Source organism: Stegodyphus dumicola, chromosome 7 (assembly GCF_044657685.1).
Source record: "Stegodyphus dumicola isolate Sdum_Otavi_A_Nest chromosome 7, ASM4465768v1".
NCBI classification, from domain to species: Eukaryota; Metazoa; Arthropoda; class Arachnida; order Araneae; family Eresidae; genus Stegodyphus; species Stegodyphus dumicola.
In genome coordinates, this window is record NC_140774.1 from 74793655 (window position 1) to 74817667 (window position 24013).

Genomic DNA, 24013 nt, shown 5'->3' on the forward strand with positions numbered 1-24013 from the left:
GAACAGAACGCTTTGTTTCAGATAATTTCAATGTACTATCCTCCATCCGCGAACCATGTCCCAATATTAAACACCCCAGAGAAACTCATGAGAGAAAATGAAGATCTCACTACTATCATTTATGGAGATTTTAATGCAATATGAAGCCCAACTCCACCAGACCCAAGGGGTATCAAAGTCTGTCAATTCCTAGCAGCAACAGTTTTCACAGTAATAAACACAGGAGCCAAAGATACTCGTCAGTAGACCTCACACTCTACAGAAAAATAGGAGATATCAATCTACAAAACTGGCAGATCACTGATGATGACAACTCAAGTGATCACAATAGCATTTTCTTTGAATGAAGTAAATGCTGATATCAAAATCAGAGGAACTTAAGAATTAATATAAAAGCCATGGATTGGCTAAGTTTTAAACAAAAAATCTCAGATGGGTATAAGAAGATGACAAACATTAAAAATACGGAAGGTACAGACCTATATATAGGGTAAGCGACGACTCTGCTCCAAATAGCATTTAAAGAGACATGCAGAAGTAAGAACAGCAGCAAAAAGGCGCACAATCCATCATAATGGAGAGCAGACTTATGGAATGTAAGGGAAAAAATCCAGGCACTAAGAAAAAGCCACCAGGAAATGAGCGAAGAAGAAAGAAAGGGGTATACAATCCATTACAGAATAGAAGCAGCAAGGCAAATTTACAAATCAAAGAGAAAATACTGGAACGAGTTCTGGAAAGAAACATGATCAACTCCCCATTCAGAACCTGTTTTGACTTAGTCAAAGGTAAAAATATGGGTCTGCTCCAACTAAGCACAATTCAGACCAAAGATGGGACTTTCATGAAAATGGCAGACGGATAATCACCAACCACTTTTTTCAGGACAATATCAATGAAGAGGAAGAAGCTAAGAAGCAGAGATGCCCCCAGGGCCAAGTGATAAACACCTCTTCTCAGTGGCAGAAGCTCAGAAAACAAACTTCAGTAAAGAAAGAAAACGCCTGAGGTTTAGATAATTTGACAACAGGGGCACTAGATGAGCTAAGAACGGCCAATGAAGAAAGATTCTTAGATTTATTAAACAGCTGCTTCAAGCAGGACTACTTTCAGGATGCCTAGAAAAATGCTATACTGGTATTGTGTCATGAAAACATGAAAGACAGATACAAGCCAGGTTCATATTGGCCAATTTGCCTGCTTTCAGCATGGGGTAAACTAATTACTCAGAGATTAACGTACCATCTAGAGAAATCTCTTGAGTGACAGCCAGCATGGCTTCCAAAACGGAACAAAGTACCATAGATGCACTGAATAATCTACAAGATATAGTCTTACAAAACAGATAAGAAAAGCTACATATGTGTGTCATCTCAATGGACGTAGCCTCGGCTTTCAACCATCTCTGGTGGCCGAGGCTGAAGAACAGGCTCAAAGGATTCAAATGCCTGAAGAACTTTTATAAGAGTATAAGCAGTTCTCTAAAAAACAGGTAACCTACAAAATAGATGGGATGTACACTACAAGAAGCAACTAGAAAGGAGCTTCCAACATCAGACCAATACTTTGGAACCTCATACCAGATACAGCTCTGAACTTGAACTTTCAGGACACAGCAAAAATCTAAGCCTATGCTGACGATTTCATCCTGATAATCAAAGGTGGCAACTGCAGCATCATAGAGATAAAGGCCATATACGCCTTAGATGTCCTCAAACAATGGAGTGAAAAATACAAACTAAAATTCAGCAACTCCAAGAAATGGTTGATCCTCTTTCCAAAAGGAGCCAAAATAAATTTGAATCTGCCAAGCATTAAATGGCAGGAGGTTCCAAATGCAGGGCACACCAAGGTATCTCAGCTTTGGCCTGGATAAGACAAAGTAGTCAATGGTTTACACAGAATACAGAGTACCACTTGAAACTTGACAGGTAGAGTAATAAAAGAACTAAATCTGAGGGCCATTGAAAGGATGGTGCTTACAGTAGCTCAGTCTGGATGACAGGCATGGCAAAAGTATGCCAGAAACTGAACCAGATCCACAGAATAGCATTAATAAAGATAACAATGGCCTTCACAACTATGTCAATGGCAACCCTGCAGATACTCGCAGGCACAATACCACTCAGTCTAAAGGCACACTTCAAAAAGACCAACTATAGGCTTTTCTACTACTGTAAGGATGCATAATAACAGACAAAAACAACACAGAACATAAGACGTCAGATCACTATCCATCCATGGTTCTAAATATCAAATGGACAAAAAACAAAAACAGATAATTACACCAATGCTTCTAAAATTGATGATCAGTTGGAGCAGCTTTCGTGGTTTACCATAATAAAGAAATTTACTGCACAAACTTTAGATTAAATATTCATGCCATGGTTTTTCAAGCAGAATCGTATGCCTTAAGGTTTAAGTACAGTAACCCTATGAGCAAGAGACAGGAACAACCGTCACACTGACAGCATGAGTGTATTTCAAGGTATAAACAAAAAGGTACAAATGAGGTTCACATAGAAACCCTTAAAGAAATAGTATCAACTCTCAGAGGAAGCCACTCACAATCAACCTCAACTGATAATCAAAGGTGGCAAATGGTGAGTTTGTGGACAAATGGGTTTGGTATGGAATGAGAGAGCTGACGAGCTCGCTACACAGGCCATGGAAAAAGATGAAATAAATACAAAACTACCAATATTAGCAGAAGTGGCAAAAAGGTATATGAAGAAAGTCCCTTAGAAGAAGAGCAAAATTGGTGAAACAATGAAGAAACAGAAGAGTACACACACCACACCTACCCTAAATGTAAGCCTGAAAAGACTAAAGACCAATCACAGGCAAACAGAATTGCAGAAAGCTCCTGGCTTACTACATCTGCTTTCTGAACAGATATGTTAAGTGTGTGTGTGTGTGTGTTTTTCCAGGTTCAAGTGCAGACGTCATATGCTACATTAGAAACTGTTTAAACACCAGGAAGCTTTAGAGAAAAGCATTTTCCTTTGGACTTCCTTAATTTCCATGTGTCAGTACTCTTCAATGATTACTATTGTGCTGAAAGTATAACAGTGATTTTGCCACAAGTAAACAAAGACCTGCAGATCATTGAAGCTGAAGACTTAAGTGCAACAGGTCTGTGAAACGGGCAAAGACATCATAAGCTTTGTCCCACCTTAATTGTAAATAGTATGTGTTCTACTAATACATGTTTTTGATTGCTACTAACAACATTTTTCAACTGAGAGCATTGTTAATCTCATCATTAAATCTTTATGCAACGTAAGTGTTTTAATAAAGGGCATAGTCTATAAAAAAGCAGTTAAAATTAATAACCTAACTTCCTAGTAAAAGATGACTACTAGCATAATGATCAGGACGATTTACAACCTTGTGCTGCCTTCTTCTTGAATGTTGGAACAGGTTAGTGTCCCAAACACTACTTATACATACATGTATGAACAGCAGGGCATAAAAAGATAAAGCTCAGTATAACTTGAAATAAAATAATCCATAAAAATAAAACCATTTCTTGCTGAAACATTTTTAATATTTTCCAATAACTTTAAAATTTATTAAATTGTAACATAATAAAGAAATTATAATTACGCAGGAGAAACTACAAAAAAAAAAAAAAATAAAATAAAAAAAAAAAAAATAAAAAAAATAAAAAAAAAAAAACGTAGCATTAACTAAAATTTACTTGATACTCAAAATTATATATTTACACAATGTACAGCAATCCTCTATGCCATGGAGGTTTCCTATCAAAATAGGCACTAGGGACTTGAGCAAAATCCAAAAACATGCAGAGACATGGAGCTTCAATTAAAGCTATAAGAACCCCATTCAACCTATTTAAGATAGAGAAACATATAAGAAAACTGTTTAATATGAGCAAAAAGAGAATAATTATGAAAGTGCAATCAAACATTTAATAAAATAATTCAACAAACATTTAAAATAGAATACAGAAAAAAAACTTTTATTTTGCTTCGAAAAATATTGAGGATAGTATACCTAAAGATTAAAAACAAAAACTTTTTCAATTTGGTATTTATTCCCAATAAAACTATCAAGTTATTCCACATATAATGCAGTATTTTCAAATATTTAAACTCATTATATGGCACGGTTACTTTTATCCAACCACAAAATTTGTTTTCATTTAAAATGCATGGTTTTATTCATTATACTTTCCTCTGTTATTTTCTTAATTTAATAGAAATCATTTTCATTATTGGTAGGTTAAGATAATAAAGTATTCTGCACTTACATACACATATGAGATAAAATTATCAGTCATGTAAACTTAGCTGATTTTCAAATTCTTAAAGTGCATATTAAAGCACATATAACTACTATAAATTATGGTTCTTCAAGATGAATATGGAAAAAAGAACAGTGAGAATGTTTCATTAACTCTGGAGTTGCCTTATTAAAAAATTTCATACATGGATACATGAATGACAGATGCTGTGCTAATTGAGCTAAAAATGCTGCAAATTATAATAACTACAGTTAAACTTCTTATATCATCTACAGTTGAGATATAAGAAGTTGAGATATAATTCAGTTGAGATATTTTACATATTTTTGAGAGGAACAAAATTTTTTTTTACATATTTTATAAAATTCAAAACCCAAGATCATGAATATAAATTTAGAACAAAAGCATTTAATGAAAACTTTGAAGGCTGGAGATAAAGATGTCATGACAGCTGCCGTATGAGTTAAATCAGTTAGATGGCTGTTAAGCCAAGGGAACTTGGCTCAACAGCCATCTAACTGACGGAAAACTGAATTGTGACCAGTCAAGAGAGTTCCTACTGAAATATTAATCATCACATTTTTAGCAAACCTAAATCTCCATTAGGGACAGGGATCTAAATCAAAATCCTTCACCATTATGATCAATAATGTTCATACCATATTCTAGATAAAAGTAATAATCATCTGCTTCAAATATATCATCTTTTCTGAAATTAAAATTTTATTTTCCAATTAAAAATATGAACCAGTTAAACAAAATAATCTATATTTTAATTGTCTAGTAAGAAAACATTTAATTATCAAGTGTAATCCCACTTTTAGATGCATTCTGCATTGAATGCAGCCAAGAATTTGGTCCTCAAACCCTACAGTTTCCAAAAAGGCCATGAGTATGTGATATTTTCTTGATTATAATTCCAAAAATGACTCTCTTACTTTGTACCTTGAAGCTTCTTAAGTGTCTGAACATATTTCAAGATGCATGTTTGTGTACTTAAAGGTGTACTTAAAGGTATCACAACAAATATTTTTGAGAAATATATATACATAATCAATTTCTAGGTAAAGAAAAATAGTGGTAAATAAAAATTAAGGTTATGTATAAGAGGGGATCCTTATTATCCTATCTAATGAAAAAGTCACAGAATTAATCCTATTGTACAAGAGAAAATGAGTTGAAACAACTTAAAAGTATACTGAAGATTAATAAGTATTCTTGAAATTTGCACAATGTTGACAAAAGAAGAATATTATTAATATCCCTTGTTTAACATTTCAAACAGAACTTGTCAAGGGACTTGTCAAACAGAACTTGTGTTTGAAACTTTAATTTGGTTGAATTAATGAGTTCAAAATACATGTTTCATTCCTCTGGACAATTTGAGACTTAAAACAGTTATGCTCCAAATTTGTAACAATTATTTCTATTATAATCATAATGACAGGTCTGAAATAAGTTCAGAGCATTCCCTATTATTTATATAAAGAAAAACTTATTATTTCTTTATATATTTAATTAATATTTATCTCTTTTTTATTTATATATATTCTTTATATATTTTATTAATATATAAAGAAAACAAGAAGAAATATATATGCAAGATAGAAAATATACAACCATAAATTTTAGCAATAGCTGTTATCTTTCCAGACATTAAGTTTGCCTATTCAGCTCAGATAGTATGTTGTAGATCACTAATAACAGAAAAAGATAATGTTAGATTTTGCCTTATGTTCTATTAGGATTCCATTGGCAATTCTTCTTGATTTTGATAGAGGATGCAAATAAAACCAGGGAATGACTATCTATATAAATCATCAAAGGACAGGTTAGCTTCGACAATGAAAAATAAGTCAACATCTTGAGAATGAGTGACATTCATAGTCTGGGTCTTCTTATTCTGAGAAAGATTAATGTCAATTCAAAACATATTAAAAAAAAGGGGAGTAAGAGAGAGACATTTAATATATAAGAAGTATTTAAACCTTAAAACAGCAAAAATTTTATAATACAAGCAATTAGCCAAAATATGTTTCAATAAATCTATGAAATTTGATTAAAGATAAATATTTATGGGATACTTACATTTGTAAAATTCCAGCTAATAAACAACGAGGTGTAATTGTGATACATGCCATTGCACCTAATGCAAGGGCAGCTGTTTTAGGAAACAATAAAAACATCCTTAGTCCATAAACATATACATATATATATAAAGTACATATATATTTTTAAAAAATAATTAATATGGAAGTATAACCACAGAAAGCCCAGCAAATGTAAACAATGCCAAAAATAGCAATAACAGTTTCCAGTTAGTAAACCTCTAATTGTGCTTGTTCAGAGGTAGCAACTATTCCTTTTTCCCTTTCTCTAATTCTTATTTGCACATTATAGTATCACATTCATCATTCATCTCTGTATGTGTAAATTATAATTTACTTATTTATAATTATTGTGTCCAATTTCCATGCTAACTTTTCTAAAAATAGTCATCACACAGAAAATCTAGCAGATATTAATTTAGAAGTCAAACAACAAAAATTAGCGTTATATTTTCAAATTTTCACAGAACTAGTTTCAATGGTTTTACCGAACCATCATCCTCAGTTGCAAAAGGACAAATGAACGAGATAAGATATAATGATAAGATAAGACAAGAAAGCTCAGACAGGAGACAAGCTACTGGCACCATCTGTTGATAAAAACAGAACTAAAATATAATTTCTTTAAAGGCTGAAGACAAAGATATATTAGAATTAGGGTCGTTAACTAGAACAGAAAGATTTTTTTGAATGTGAATGCCTCTAGAAAATTTAGTTCACCAATGGACGATGTTTTTTGAATAATTTTGGCAGCAGAAAAATTGAGAGTGATTTTCAAACCAACAATGTTCGGCAACAAGAGACTTCTGTGTTTCCTTTTTTCTAACATATGCCTCATGTTCCTTGATGCAAAATTTTAAGGCTCTCCTAGTTTGGCCAATGTAAATTAAACCACACTGGCAAGGAATCCTGCAAATACCCCAGGAATTCATATCCGGAATGGTGCCAAGTAAAAAATCAAGATGTAAAAAATTGATCCCCAATTACATTAAGTGTAAACGTAAAAAATAAGTATTCATTAAGTGCAAATGTAAAAAATAAATACAGTTCAAAAGTCTTTAATCAGGACATCCATAATCCGGAATGATCTATAATCCGGACCTCAAAGCTATAAACTTTCTGTGCATGCGTAAACGCAATATGCATGCGCATAATGCGTTTACACATGCGTTTAATGCATAACGGACGGTACAAGCTAAGCTAAATTTATCTATTTCAGTTAATGTTGCAGATTACATTGTTCCTTAATCTTCTAATTGGATCCAGCTTATTATTTTTTGCAGGCTGTTAGAGCAATTTTATAAAAGTAAGTTTGAACTTTCAATTATGTCAAAAAGAATTTCCGATGGAGCTGCCAAAGGATCTACAAAGCGAAAGCATGTTTCGATGCCCATCAAATAAAAAGTGTAATTGCTGCAAAAAATGGATAAAGGCATATCCTTTGTTTCTCTAACCATTCCAAAATCTGTTTATCAATTTCAAGCTGCTCTGCGGGGGTGGGGAAACGTCGCAGTGCACAATGAACTGGAAGTTGATCTGTCAGCACTATCCTTATCTTCAGGGCAGATGTTTTTATTTTATTTGGCTTATAATTCCTTACAAAATATAGTATTTCATCTTGATGTATTCCATCTTTGATATGATTTAAATAAAATCCATCGTCATTATAAATATCACGAATACACATCAAATAGTTTTCTGGTTGCAATTTTCTAATTTCAACTATGCTTAACGTATGCTTTATGCATGCGCGCGTTGAAAGAAATGTTTAATAAAGTAAACAAATAAATATTTAGCTTTTTTTTTTTGTTTGTTTGTTTTTTGTAAATTTTGATACCCTTTAGATCATAATTGCTCTTTATTTCATAAATTACGGTTTCATATTTTTAATTTTATAATTTCCGCACGTCATCTTACTACATTTAAACTGATGATCCATAATCCGGAAAAACCGATAATCCCGAATCGGCGAAGTCCCAACGAGTCTGGATTAAAGACTTTTGACTGTATTAGTAATAAGTAAGTAATTTCCTTAAGTGTAAATGTAAAAAATTGATCCCCAATTTCATTCAAATGGAATCTAATCAAAAACCTTCTAGTCGCGTTTCAAGAATTCTGTTAAACTGCAATCTAGCCTTACTTCGGACTATCATAAGGAATACACATCAACAGTTATCCAAAATTGAACATGAGCTCTATAAGCTTCATCTGGAACTGGCTAATTCATATCCAAAATTCACTGCCTTTGAACAAAAGTCTTGGTCTAGAACGGAGGATGCAGTTAACCATCATAAAAACACCCTTGCAGTTAAATTCGAAAAACTCCTTTTACAGTCTTCCAGTTCAAGTAGTTCCAAAAATTTTCCCAATGTAAACATTAAGCGAATAGTTAATACTTCTAATGGATAAGACCACTTACATCGATGGTGTCACTAAACTCTTAGACGAAGGACCATACAATCTGATCCCTAAAGATCCTTCCCCTTCGGGCCTGTCAAAAATAAAAACTGCGATCAAATCTTTACAAATCATTTCAAGCAACTTAAAACATTCACTTATCTGATCTGTTGCGAATTGTGCCAGATTTTATGCTCTTCCCAAAATTCATAAAAGTGGTATTTCTTTCTGCGCTATTGTATTAAATTTAGGTACCGCCTTGTATCTGTTAGCTAATCATTTAGTTTCTAGATTTTCACCTCTATTAGACAATAACATTTACACCAGGGTTTCTTAAACTGTGGGTCGCGGCCCCCTAGGGGGTCGCGGTATCTGCAGCAAGGGGTCGCCAAAAATTTTAGCAGTTTTGATATTTCTTTAAATTTTTATAATAATTTTACAATTGCCAAATATTTTTACACAATGTATCTGAAAATAGAGACAAAGACAATAGAGACAAAGAAAAAAAAAAACGAAAACGTTTCGACGCATTCTTTTTATAGTATAAACGCTCATTTTCCTTGTTTTGCACGTGACGCTGTCTTTTCGTCTGCTACTTATTTAAAATTTTCACACTGTTCTATGTCTTAAAATTAGAAATTAAACTGCAATAGTATATTACAGCACAAGTGAAAAAATTGACAGTTTCACTCATGCGTGTGTCGGATTTGTGCAATAATTATGGGGTTCCACAAAATTTTTGTAAATATTATGGGGTACTGGGGGGTCGCGAAAAAATCTCAGTGATAAAAAGGGATCGCGACTGAGAAAAGTTTAAGAAACCCTGATTTACACCATAAAAATTTCAACAGAGTTTGTAAAAAAGACAAAGGTTAAAAACATTTCTCCTAGAAATTTACTCATGGTTTCTTTTGATGTAAAATCATTATTCACCAATGTTCCAGTGGATGATGCATTCAGATGTCTAGAAAACAGACTTCGTGAATTTCATTTCTCTTGCATCGAAATTGATGAGCTAATTTCTCTCACTTAACTCTGTTTGAAAAAACACATTTTGTTTTCCAAAATAAATATTACAAGCAAACTGAGTGATTAGCCATGGGAAGCCCCCTCAGTCCCATCCTGGCTGATATCTACATGCATTATTATGAATCAAAATTGTTTGAAACTTTAAACTTCCTGGTATGGTTCCGCTTTGTAGACGATACTTTTACCCTGTTTGATAGTAATAAAGATTATTTAAATAAAGTTCCTTCAACAATGCATTCCATTGATCCTGCTATACAGTTCACTTTTTAACTTGAGACTTGAAATTCTCTTCTGTTTCTCAACAATCTGGTCACATGTAACAAATCCAACTTCCAATACTATGGTTTACCGTAAACTTTCATCGGTTTGCCTTCCACCACACTTTAAATCGTGTCATCCGACTAAACAAAAGTTAGCTTCATTTTATTCCTATGTTGTGCATGCTATTCAAGTTTGCTCCTCCAAACTATCCCTTGATGAAGAACTAAATTATTTGAAAGTAATAGCTATTGACAGGGGCTTTTCACCCAACATTATTAATCAAGTAGTTAAAAAATTCTTATATCAACACACCAAAAGACACACTCTTGTTTTAGGAGATTATAAAATTTCTGTTATCATTCCTTCAATTAGCTACATTCAATAATCAATTAGCTACATTCACTTCCAAAAGTTAAGCACGGAGAGGAAAATGCTAATTTTCGGAAGCCAACCAGAATTGAAGAGGATGCAATTCGCTACAGAGGTAGATAGAAGTATGCAAATATGTTAGGTAACAGCCAATCGTGCTTTCATGACAAGAAATATGCAAAAAAGGCAGTCTTATAAGCAGCTAGCTTTATCAAGGGTTACAGAAGTTGATTGTCAGTGCTGATAGAAGGTGTTTAAAACTTTCATACAATTTGTTTTCAAGACATACCTGTTTCTATGACTTCAAGAAGACGAATGGAAGATTCTGAGCATTGGCATGCTGTGGGGTGCACTGAAGCAGGACAGTCGATCACAGTTGTTGCTCTTTTCTTCGGCGTTCATCATTGTGTAATTTCACGTTTATGGAAACAATTCCAAACCATACAGACAGTTGTCCGAAGGCACGTAGCTGGTCGCCCAAGAGCTACTTCCCCCATGGAAGATCGATATATTGCTATTGTAGCCAAGCAGAATCGCAGAGCGACCTCCACATGTGCGACATCTATGGTTACAGCGCCCATTGGTAAGGTGATATCTGCAGCTACTGTACGCCAAAGATTACATATGAGTGGACTGTACGCCTGGGTACCTCGAGTTTGTGTTCCTCTACTCGTTCAATCAAGAGGAGCACGATTACAGTGGTACCGGGAACATGTCAATTGGAATATGTCTGACTGGGGCAATGTCATGTTTACTGATGAGTCAAGATTTGCTCTGGAGCGAGATGACAAGTGTATAAGGATATGGCGTGAACAATGAACACGCTATCAGTCCCAAAACATCCCCGAACATAACACATTCTGAGGCGGAAGCATTATGGTGGCAGGGATTTCATTAGGATACCGCACCGACCTGCACATCTTTAAACGAGGTTCTTTGACGGCTGTCTGCTATCGAGATGGAATCCTAGAACCCATTATGAGATTGTACGATGCAGCAGTTGGCCCTACTTTTGTTTTAATAGATGATAATGCATGTCCCCATAGAGCTGATATCATCAATGACTACCTGGAGAGTGAAGGGATTACGCGTATGGAGTGGCCAGCATATTCGCTCGACCTTAATCCCATTGAAAATCTTTGGGATGCTCTTGGCCGCGCTGTATCTTTACGTTTCTCACTTCCAGCCACTCTTATTGAGCTGGAAACTGCTCTACAAGAAGAATGGCAATTGCTTAATTCTGCGGTGGTTGACCAACTAATTGAAAGCATGGTCACAAGGTGTAAACTTTGTATACAGATAAGGGGGTACCACATACCCTATTAATGTCTTTTTTTTTTTTTTTTCATTTTATTCACTTTATTCTCACTTTATACATAATATTGTTTAAGTCTCCAATATGTCATTATCTGATAACTTACAAAAATTTAATATTGTTTTCATTTCTGTATATAATTATTGATTTTGTTTTATGCATAAATATATATGCTACTTTCCTACTGAATTTTGTGTCATTCAAAGCAGTATTTGCATTTTACATCTTCTGGCTTAACTTTTGGAAGTGAGTGTATAAAGTTGCACATATTTTGCAGAAATTTAACTTTCAGGTCGTTTATTCTCCCATCAATAAAATTCTGAGTTCCACATTCAAGGAAACCATTCCGGATATGGATTCCTGGAGTATTTACAGGATTTCTTGCCAGGGTGGTTTAATTTACATTGGCCAAACTAAGAGAGCCTTAAAATTCCGCATTAAGGAACATTAGGCATATGTTAGAAAAAAGGAAACATAGAAGTCTTCTGTTGCTCAACATTGTTGGTCCGAAAATCACACTTTCAATTTTTCTGCTGCCAAAATTATTCAAAAAACATCTTCCATTCATGAACTGGATTTTCTAGAGGCATTTCACATTCAATCTGTTCTAGTTAACGACCCTAATTCCAATCCATCTTTGCCTTCAGCCTTTAAAGAAATTATGTTTTAGTTCTGGTTTCATCAACAGATGGTGCGAGTAGCTTATCTCCTGTCCAGGCTTTCTTGTCTTATCTTATCATTATATCTTATCTAGTTCATTTGTGCTTTTGCAGCTGAGGAGATGGTTCCGTAAAACCATTTAAACTAGTCTTGTGAAATTTGAAAATATAACGCTGATTTTTGTTGTTTTACTTCTAAACTAATATTTGTTCAGCGTGTTATTGTATCTTAATCAAGCAGATGTATTATCTGAATACTTGTTTCGGACTGAAATTAAATATAACAGCCTAGATGCGTTCTGGGAAATTTTAAATGTGATTAAAGACTGTTTCCTGATTAAGTAATATGGTTGTGCCAATTTTCTTTACGACATTTTTTTTTATTTAATTTACATGTATTTAATTAAAAAGTTTAATACATCAAATTTTATTTGCATATTACTACATACATTAAATAGCACATTTAATACACTAAAAATATATATTTGTATGCATAATATCATACTTCTTTATGCTTTCTACCTTAAGTTTATTATCACATTTTGTTCATTTTAACTTTTGCTTAACTGTATATAAATTTAACTTCCAAGAATGATTAATGTCATGTTCATTCTTGGAAGATTGCCATGACGAATGATTAATGCAATGCCCCCCAACTTTAATTCATATATATTAAATATTCTGCATAACAGGATATATTTGACTCATGTATGCTTAGTATCATGTATTTTATGCTAAATTTACACTCAATATTATATCTGAAACCATTGGCAAGTTTAATGAGTAAAAAATGCATTGTCACCAGTCAGTTCTCTGTAAAAGTAAACCTTGAAATATTTAACTCAAGGTAATTCTGAATTTAAACTAACATTCAGTTGCTATAACAATATTATATAGATAATATTTCCAATTTGGGCACGCAGTAAACAAATTTGGATGTAAAATAAAACATTTATTTCAGCATATACTTAAAATTTGAATAATTATATTTTTAAGAGACTAAGTATTTTATTCAGCATTCCTTTTTAAAGGAAACAGAGTAAACATTAAATGTTTTATTTAAGTGCTTTAAAACAGTCCAACTGAATTAGATTAAATGGCTGTTGCTTTCTTCTTGTAATTTGTAGAAAAACGCGCATATTTTGGGCATAAATATTTAGGATATTACAATATCAAATTAATGACCACATTATGTAAGCAAGCAGAGTTTTCATAAATTGATATGTGAGAACGAAAGGTCATTTGTCCTTGAGAAGCAACTCGTGCAACCAACCTTCTACCTACAGTTACCAGCATTTCAAAGGTGAAAATACCACTACTTGTTTAGCTACATGCTTCAAAGTATAAATGGGCTGAAACTGAGCAACTTGCTGAGCTTCAAAAGGGGATGTTTGTGCAATATGAGACAAAATTTGATACAGAGACATGTATGCAAGTTGAGAGTAAAAGTTTAATACAGGAAGGACAAAAGGTACTTTTTAATTACTCAAATCCCCACTGAAAAGTCACAAACTGATTAGCGACTTTAAAGAGCATTTGTGAACTTGTAGCCAACTAATTTTTTGGCAAGTCATTCAAGGCAACAGTCATCGGTATTGCAGTCAGCATCACTATTCTGGCTGAGCGGCTCGTTTTTGATGACAGCGGAAAACATTACTTCTCAAACATCTTCTTAATCATCAATAAAGGATGGTGATAAGGTTGATTGGTTAGCCCCTGTGTGCTTTACCATAAAGACAAAACACGCAAGAACTATCTATCCATGGAGATAGGAAAAAGAGGAGAGACCCAAACTATTTTTTCCTATACGCTCCCTTGAAGCAGTGACACATCCCTTATTCACCAAAACATTCAGTGACTTGCCATTAAGATCAATAGGTTTTGGAATGCTTGGAGGTGAGAATCTTGTAACTACATCATAAATATAAGAATTAATGTATATTTTCTAGTACTTACATATTAATGCAACCACCTTAGTAGAAGTTGCCAAATATTCAGAATGTGCCAAACTCTGGAAACTATGGGCATAACCATTCTTCTAGCAACCATCCTCACAACAGTCCTTCAGTCAAGCAATACTACTATTTCTGTATACTTTCTTTTTTTGTTGTGTTCTGAGTTCTCACGTTTTCTATAAACAAATTGTGATAACTTTTGTTTGAACTTAGTTCTAAAATATGAGCTTCTGGAATCTGCCAGCAATGGAAGAAATTGCAGTAAAATTTCTGCAAGAATACAGAATTTTGCTGAAAATTTTCTACAACGAATAATGAGAAAATGCATCGGTACAACTCTAATATACGCCCTAATTTCACCAAATGTGGCGATATGTGTTTTGCGCTGGTTTTGGGCGCGATTGCGTGTTCTATGACAACCCTGTTGACGTTGAAAAATCTTTAGCTGGAGCTCGTTGGTTCGCCTCTGTGTCTGAGAAGATGGGAGGGAAAGATAAAATGGTAGTTATTGAATTGAAGTTCTGCAACAGGAAATATGATTGTGGCTATCCTGTTGAGGGGTAGTGGGTATTTAGAAGTGTGGAAAGAGGGTCTGGGAGATTATTTTTAATGGCAGTGCATGATAGAAGTAGGGATTTGTGATTTTATTTATTTGTGAACCATAGTATAAATTTTCTGGATAGTGTGTCTGGCTGTCATGTAAATACGATAGTGATTACGTGGCGGTTTGAAATTTATACTTCTGCTATTCGAAAATGCATTAATTCATGGTAAGTGCATTTTATTTTATCCTTGTTCTTATTTTGTAGAATGTTATGTTCATTGGTTCTTTAGTATGAATTTCTGTCGTTATTGTTGTTTTTTTAATTGTTTGAAATTTATTTTAGTTTATTTTGTTGTTTAGTGTCTAGACTGTACAATTCGTAGATGTTTTTTAAAGTTGAAACAGAACGCTGTGTACATGGTATTATTTGAAATTTATTGTTGTTATGTTATTTTATTAAAGCGAGGAGTGCGTAGATCGTAGATTCCTTCCTTGCCTAAATTGTGCAATTCGTAGAATTTTTTTAAAGTTTAAACAGGATGCTGTGTACATGGTATTCTTTGAAATTTATTGTTGTTATGTTAATTTATTAAAGCGAGGTCTGCGTAGTTTGTAGATTCGTTCGTTGCCTACATTGTGCAATTCGTAGATTTTTTTTTAAGTTAAAACATGTCGCTGTGTACATGGATTCTTGTCAAATATTTTTGGTTAGAAACTTTACGTTTTTTCTACCTAAATTTTTTGTTTTTGTTTCGGATTTTTAGCTAAATTGTGTGTTCAAAACGTAGTTTTTGCATGTGCGAAAACCGCGTTTTTGGAGACATTTTACGCTAAAAGTTCAAAATGTAGACAAAAAATTTAGATAGTAATATGGCAGCGTGAAGTTTCTCGCCAAAAATATTTGGTGAGAAATTTGGCGACTTGAGGGCACATATCAGAGTAGTTCCAATGCATCTCCTCCATAGCCACTGTTGCCGAGAATTGCACGAAGCAGAGTCTGATTTTTTAAAGACAAAACAGATTGTTATGTAGAAGGACACAGCAAAAAAATTATAGATAGATTTGAAGAATGTGTTTTTTTTTTTTTTTTTTCAAATGTATCATGTAATCCTTATTTAATAATTCAAATTTGTATTTTAAATTGTTAAAGTATGTTTTCTTTTCATAGGTTGATGTTTAACGATTTACAATAAACATTACAATAACATTATTTCAGAAACCTCGTTAAAATAAAAGTGCAAAAACCACCAACATACACCTGATAAGTTATTTACAACTTTTCATCGGTAAAAAAATATACAAAATGAGCCAAGGTGGTTCCATTAATACTTAACTACCTATTATATTTTTCAATAACATTTCAGTATGTGAAAAAAACAATAAAATTTCTAAGTATGTGAAAGAATACTTTTTTTGAACATTTTATTCTAAAAAGAATGAAATGTTATGCTTTTGCCATATTTGGAACAGTTTGAATTTGAGAGAAATGTTTTCACCAGTTTTTGTTAATTACATTGTTATTATTATTCACGTGTTCCGCCCTAAGGAACTACATGGAATGGAGTGATGCCTTTGTGGAATACTTTCTATGGAAAAATGGCTCACATTAACACGTTACACATGGGAACAACTACGAAAATACCCATGCAGTCAGCTTGTTTGCGGGATTTGAACCTCAGACAAAACTACTCGTGTTCTGGGACTTTACCACTAGGCCGCTAGTGGACCTGCTAATTACATTAGAAAGGAATTTTATTTGCTTAAAGATTAAAAAACAATTAGTTAACAGTATTAATAACATTAAAATCATGCATTATTTTTCTATTTAACAGCTTCTTTCTGAAATACTTTCTCAAATATGAGATGATTTTCAGCTTCCGAGATATCTTCAAAATCATAGTCAATAATTAATGTTCTGTTTGGTTCATTTCAAATTAGAGCAAGTTTTTATTTTGTAGTTAAATACTGCTGCTGATTTCTGATTTCCATGTACTTAATTTTCGATTATTTCTGAAAGGTGTTAAAAATGGGGTTTGTTAATATTATTTAAAACTTATAACTGAATTATTATAAAATGTTAAGAAATAATTCTTTTAACACTTATTTAATTTTTTTTACCCTTGATTTCAACAATACACATTACAAAAATTCTACTTTAATACTTCGTTAAGTACACATCTCATAGACAGTGCTTTCGATCTTTTAATAGACTATTTCCCAGAATGAGCAAGTCTTCCTTTAATAGTTTTATAAATATACTTGTCAACAGAATTTTTATTTATGTTTGCAATTAAATGCTAAGGTCATTATATATTTAGATAATTTTTATAATCATCATAAATTTAAATATATTCACTAACTAGATTTTTTTACAGTAACATTCACAGAAGTTTATGAATAAATAAATCATTCATTTCCAAATACAGTTATAGATAATTTAACAAATATTTACATATTTAGTTAAAAGCAAATATATGTTTTTTATGAGGATGTGCATAAATGCTCATATATATTTCATATTTTTAATTTTCAGCATGAGCAAATCTTTTATTTTCTGTACATTTGCTACATTTTTAGACCAAAGTAATTTACAATTATTTAACATATATCAGAATTTTTACATAAGAATAATACATTTGCAAAAATATACACTGAATAAAAATTACATGTATTATTTTTAATATGCACTCAAAAAGGTAAGTTTTCCTTCAAAAGTACTCTGTAAAGGCATCACTCCTCTAAGGCAGGTAGCCCTTGCATGCTTTAACATATTTTGAAAACTTAATCTGACCTATGTGCCAAATTACAAATATTTTCACGTGTATAATTCTATATTTACATTTCGACATCAAGTTGTAAACTTTTGGCTTAAAACACATTTTTTGGATACATTCATTATCAAATTCACATTTTCTAGGAAATACAGTTTGGCAGAAAATTCAATACCTATCTTATCAATTTTACCAAATTTAATAGTTCTCTTATAATATAATAAATAACAACTATCCATTTCACATCTAAACATAAACCTCACTGTCATCAGATCACAATCTTGATTGTTTTACTCTCCATACTAACATTGTTTCATTTTTTGAAACTGTTAAAACAGCTAACTGAGCTAAATTCAGAAATATTTTCTGATATTGTGCTTAATTAGCACATGGCATTTGAAATATTTAAGGTTACTTTGCCATAGAAGACGTCAGGAAAACAGTCTAGGTCATATTTAAATGCTTTAGTATAACAGAAACTATATGTCAAACATAACTGAGCTCCAAATATATGGAACCACAGCCTATCCAAATATTGGAAAAATCTGAATTATTGGTTTTTATAATTATTTTGTGGTGATTTAGAAGTCAAACCACAAAAATCAGGGTTATATTTGCATATTTTCAAAGGACTAGTTTCGATGGTTTTATCGAACCATCATCCTCAGCTGCCAAAGCGCAAATGAACAAGATACAGTGATTAGTTAAGGTAAGAATGGATGGACAAGAATTAAGCTACTGGTATCATCAATTTATGAAACAAGAACTAAAACATAATTCCTGAAGGCAAAGATGGAGGGTCCTTAACTACAACAGAAAGAGGTGGTTTTTTTTTTTTTTTTTTTTTCTTAATGTGAAACATCTCTAGAAAATCTAATTCACCAATGGAAGATGTTTTTTGAATAATTTTGGCTGCACGAAAAATGAAAGTGTGTTTTTCGGACCAACAATGCTGAGCAACAAAGTGCTTCCTTTTTTTCTAACATATGCTGTATGTTCCTTAATGCAAAAATAGAAACAATATGATTGATTGGCTTAGAAATATGAAATAGAGAGCTTCAGTAAGTAACTAGAAACAAAGTAATGACTTGTAATGGAGTAAAAATAACAGAGAAGAGCTACAAACCATACACAATGATGGCAGCAAATTTTGAAATATCCACAATTGCAGCAAAAGAAAGTAAAGCCCGCAAAATACAGACATAAGTAGCATCACAACATAAGAAGCATCATAACTTATTCTGGACAAATTAATGCAGAACGTGTTGTAAGTGATCAAAGGAAAGTCAAATGTTTAACCAAAGATGTTACCCAAAATATTAAAAAAAAAAAAAAAAAAAAAAAACCATTTCACTGGAACATTAAGAAACAATTTTTAAATTTGGAAACAGACTTGTGGACTTCATTATGCTCATGTCACATTTTATTAAAAGTATTTTATATAAATATTGTGCTTAATAATAAAACGTACGGCAACTATTGGAAGCATTTCTTTGCAAGATGGTCTAGTAATCTTCTGATGCATATTCAACAAACTTTGTTTAGTGTTTAACTTTGAAATTTATAAATAATGCTTTATTAGCCATTACACAGTACTCACTGTAAACTGACACAGTGATAACACGATAAGTCTGACTTAAGTACATCCAAATAAACATGATATCAAAACAAAAAGACATTTCTGAATAATAGTATACTGACAAAATATATCTTTAAAAGGCCATGAAGACAGAATATAATTATTTCATAGTTATTTAAGGAGAACCAACCTAAAGCGCTAACAGTGCCCAGGAATCTCACTCCATACTTTAACCACCAAGGAGAGTCATCAGTGGTCTGCTGAGCTTTGGGAGTACCAGCTGTAGGTTCTGGATTCATCATATTGAAAATCTTTTGCTTACAAATTCATTTAAAATTTCGCATAGAAGTATATAGAATTCAATGGAAGAGTGCCAACAACACAGCTGTCAGAAACACCAGCCGTCGGCAAATATTGCGAACTCCGTTAAACATACACTAATCTGCACTTTCCCACCAATGAGAACGATACGGTTGCGCATGTGTACAAATGGTGAATTTACGGTAGTCTGAAGTATTCAGTCACTGCTAAATCCCCAAACGCGCAGAGAGATCACGTGACATGATGTCACATCAAAGGTACGCCCCTTACGGTCAGTAAATTTCTGCGCATAAATTGAAACATGCTTGTGCAATATGAATTTCAGAAGCAGAGAAAATTTTTCTGAAAATACTACAGATGCTAACTAAATACATACCAAATATTAACATTTTAACATGCATATCTTTTCAATATACTCTTGTGTTTATTTTAAATCATTGAGAAACATATGAGATTTCAGTTTTAAATTGATTCTATTAAGATTTCCAGTACATTTCATCTAATAATTGGTGTTTTGTGCTTTAATTTCATCATTGTATTAGAAAAAAATTAATATTTGTTTCTCTGTATATTATTCAAATGAATAATTAATTAATTTAAATTTACGAACATTTTGTAATAAATGTGACAACTTGTATTATTTTATTGTATATCTGAAAGGAACCTGTTTTAAACATAAATTATTTACATAATCTTTGGATGGAAAAACTGTCATGTAATATATTTAAACAAAAGATCTACTGGAAGATTTTGTTTTAGGTTTTGCATGTTCAGAATTTTTAATGTGTACTATATAAGTTTGTTCTGAATAGTTTTGAAAAGTATATTGCACCCACACTAAATTTAAATAAAAATTTTTATCGTGTGAAATACACTCAAATTTTAATATGAATGAGCCCTTGTGAAGCTGCCAAGGTATTTTCATAGAAAGCTAATATCAATTTAAGGCTTAAAAATGACTTCAAAGATGGATTCCAGGCTTTTCTAGTGTAGATACGAGCCAGTTTCCCCCAGAAAGTCCTTCACAAAGACATCCATCGTTTTAGGTTGATAGCCCTTATGCGCTATAATCAAATAAATTAAACCAAGCTTTTGTAAGAATGTGATATTCTTTCTTCCTTATTATTATGGATCCTGTGTTTTAAAGTTGTCAAGATTTTTGATGAATCGCCAATCTAAACTATTCTGAAACATCTGGCAGCCCCAACAATGATGATTTACAGTTTGCTTATAATGAGAAGAGCTTCGAGGAGACCATGTGATCATATTTCTTCCCATGCAAATGTTAATAATTCATAATCACTCAGAATTCTCTTATCACAAGTAAAGCTCTCAGTATTCTATATGTTAATGAATTTTATTTATATTTTAATCTTAAAATTCTTAATTTACTGAGAAGTGGGGAAGATGCTTGCCATATCTTTCTTTCAAGAAATGCACATATTTTACATCACATTCGAATATGCAAAAATGGACATTCAATAAAATTTCACATCAGTGAAAGCATTTAGAGGTGCAGCTTGAAAATTTGCTAATGAAAGAAAAATATATGTTTTAACAGCTGGTTTAGTGGTTTCAGAATACTATTTGTAACAGCATAAAATGAAAGAAACACTACAAAAGTGTGACTATTCACTGAAACATTTTTACGAGAGAGATGTATTCTCTGCATATGATCCGCCAACCAAATATGTGAATAGGTGGCCCTGAAAAAATTTTGAACATAGCAGAAAATCTATTTATACAGCAAAAAACAAAACTGGCATGATTCTTCCATAATGCTGTATAAATGACAAGTTATGCCAAAAAATTGAAAAATTCTTTCTCACTCAGTTTCTAAATAGAGAGACATCGACACTCATGCCAAAAGTTGTCGACCATCTGCAAGAGGGAGTGACAATTTATTCAAACTTCTGCTGAGAATATAAAAGACAAGAACTGGTAAATACCAGCTTACAGATATTTTTCTGTGGACAATAAATTTCATTTCCTTGATCTAACAACAGCTGCTCATATGTAAAATATAGAAAGACTGTGGAGCTTCGCTAAGTGATGGAATAAAAATTGAAGAGGCACATTTCACTATCATCATGAATCTTACTTTGCAGAGTTAATAGAGCAAAAATCTTTGAGACCTTGGAATGCTTCTTATGCCATATTAAAAGCAATTGAGGAAGCAGGGCAGTAACAAAGTGTACATGAGACATGAAGTTGGCAATAATTCTGAAGCCAGCTTGATGTTTAAAAAAAATGGAAGCTGCAATACTAAAGAAGTATCGTAACATTTTTAAAACTAAGGTTCTGTTTATATTTCAGTTCATTTCGTTGCCATATCAATATGTTTTAATTTTGATGTCCTCCAATTATGAATGTCTTTTAATTTATTTTTAAAATACAGAAATGTGTCATTACTCTGTATTACGTATGTTTTAGTTAATTTCATAACACATCACACTTGGACTTGAAAATTTACTGATGTCTCCTCAGAGGAAATTTCTAAATCTATAAATGCTTGAGCAGAAAGAGGCTGTGTTGAAGTTGGTAAAGGATATTTAACTGGTTGATAAGGGCATTATTTTAATAGCCACTGTATTGTCTATTAAACACATAATTTATCTACGAGGGGTGATCCAAAAAAAAAAGTTTACAAGGCAAATGAAAAAGTATTTATTAACAATAGAAACAAGATACAAATGAGAATCAAGAGATACATCTGGCCTTCACTTTTCCACATAGTCGCCAAACCTGTTTAGGCATTTGTCAGAACGTTCGACGAACTTGTTTATCCCGTCTTGGTAATAATCAGGGCCCTGCTCATTGAGCCATTTCTCGGAAGCTGTTTTCACTACATCGTCTGAGGTGAACCGTGTTCCGGATAAGTATCGCTTCAACGCCGGAAAAATGAAATAGTCACTTGGAGCCAAATCGGGGCTGTATGGGGGGTGATTCCAGGCCTCCCACTTGAACCTTTGCAGCAATTCCTGAGTCTGGCGAGCTGTATGGGGCCAGGCATTGTCATGCAGAAGAATGATGTCTTTGCTCAGTAATCCAGGCCGTTTGCGTCGGATGGCTTTTCGTAATTTCGTTAAGGTGGCACTATAACGATCGGCCTTAATGGTATGGCCACGCTCCAAATACTCGATTAGGACAACACCAGTCGTATCCCAGAAAACGGTTGCCATCACTTTACCGGCAGAGGGTGTGACCTTAAACTTCTTCCTCGTCGGTGATCCAGCGTGTTTCCACTCCATCGTGGCTCTTTTGGATGTGGGGGTGAAGTGATGAAGCCATGTTTCATCACCGGTAACGATGCAATCAATGAAGTGTTGGCCGTCTGAATGGTATCGCTGAAGAAATGTGAGGCTGCACATCATTCGAGTGTCCTTATGCTAAACGGACAACGCACGAGGAACCCAGCAGGCACAAACTTTGGAATATCGCAACTCGTCGGTTGCGATGCGCTGAACGTTACCATAACTCAGGTCTAACTCTGAGGCAGTCTCACGCACGGTTACTCGTCGATCCCTTTGGTTGATTTCTTCAACACGTGCTGTGCTGATATCCGTCCTTGAAGAACTTGGACGGCTGCTCGCTTCCATATTGCGGTTTTCCACACGCTCCCTGCCCGCTTGATAAGAACGACACCATTTCACTAACTGTTGTCTACTCATTGCTTTGTCCCCGTATACCTCAACGATTTGTCTGTGAATTTCAGATGCGGCCACATTCTTTGCCCATAAGAATCGAATTACGGCTCGCACCTCTATGCGAGACCACTTTTCTAGACGTCGTGCCATTACTGTCGCTCTTAAGTGTCTGCGTACTGACGCTACTTACTCGTAGAACCGCTGTAGGACAACTAGCGCCATGTGTCAACCACCCTTGGTGGAAATATTCGCTCCACAATTATTACGTTTCAAATGCTTCTGCTTGTAAACTTTTTTTTGGATCAACCTACGTATTTCTGTATAATATTTGGCACTGTTTCTTTATCAGGACCTAATTCAGAAATGTAGATATGTATCCATGTATGTGTTCATATATGTAAGTACGAATGTACGTGTATACACATACGCATATATGTGCACATGCATACATTTGTTAATTCGGTCCCGATAATAGAACAGTACCTAATATTTTGCCAGTTGATTTATTTTCGTACACCTCCACCCATAAGCCATGAGAATATATTGATGAAGCAACGAACCATGTCGCCAAGAAGCATTAAGTGGCAACCCATGATGTCACCAAAAATTATAGCATTTTCCCAGATGGTTTTTCAGTAGCATGACTGCAGATTGTGATCCTTCCAATGGGAATTTTTATATTTTAGCCTAGTGGTGGACAGCATAGTGCAGTTTTGATTGTTTTCGGCAAAATCTCATATTTAGCCTTATGCATGCATAGACTCTAATGTGCCTTGTTTTAAAGACAT

General features: G+C 33.4%; 2 protein-coding genes across 3 annotated transcripts in view; both read right to left on the reverse strand.

Annotated features, from left to right (window-relative positions):
- Positions 1-19730, reverse strand: part of fwe (calcium channel flower) — a 44118-nt gene extending 24388 nt beyond the window's left edge. Inside the window, exons 1-3 of one of the 2 annotated variants that reach the window (XM_035360871.2) lie at positions 19448-19725; positions 6359-6431; positions 3729-3854 (exon numbers count right to left, since the gene is read on the reverse strand). In XM_035360871.2, the coding sequence (XP_035216762.1) occupies positions 3729-3854; positions 6359-6431; positions 19448-19559 (311 nt within the window). In that variant the 5' untranslated portion in view covers positions 19560-19725. Of the gene's footprint in view, positions 1-3728; positions 3855-6358; positions 6432-19447 lie in introns of both variants that reach the window. The other variant, XM_035360872.2, reaches the window with a different exon arrangement.
- A 3237-nt stretch (positions 19731-22967) lies between these two features.
- LOC118190194 (protein GVQW3-like) lies at positions 22968-23375 on the reverse strand. The gene has a single exon (XM_035360870.2). It carries the CDS (start codon positions 23373-23375, stop codon positions 22968-22970), a length of 408 nt encoding a protein of 135 aa, XP_035216761.2.
- Between the last annotated feature and the right edge of the window lie 638 nt (positions 23376-24013).

Excerpts from the sequence above, each read along its gene's own strand:
- LOC118190194 (XM_035360870.2), bottom strand. The coding sequence starts at position 23,375 with ATGGCACGACGTCTAGAAAAGTGGTCTCGCATAGAGGTGCGAGCCGTA.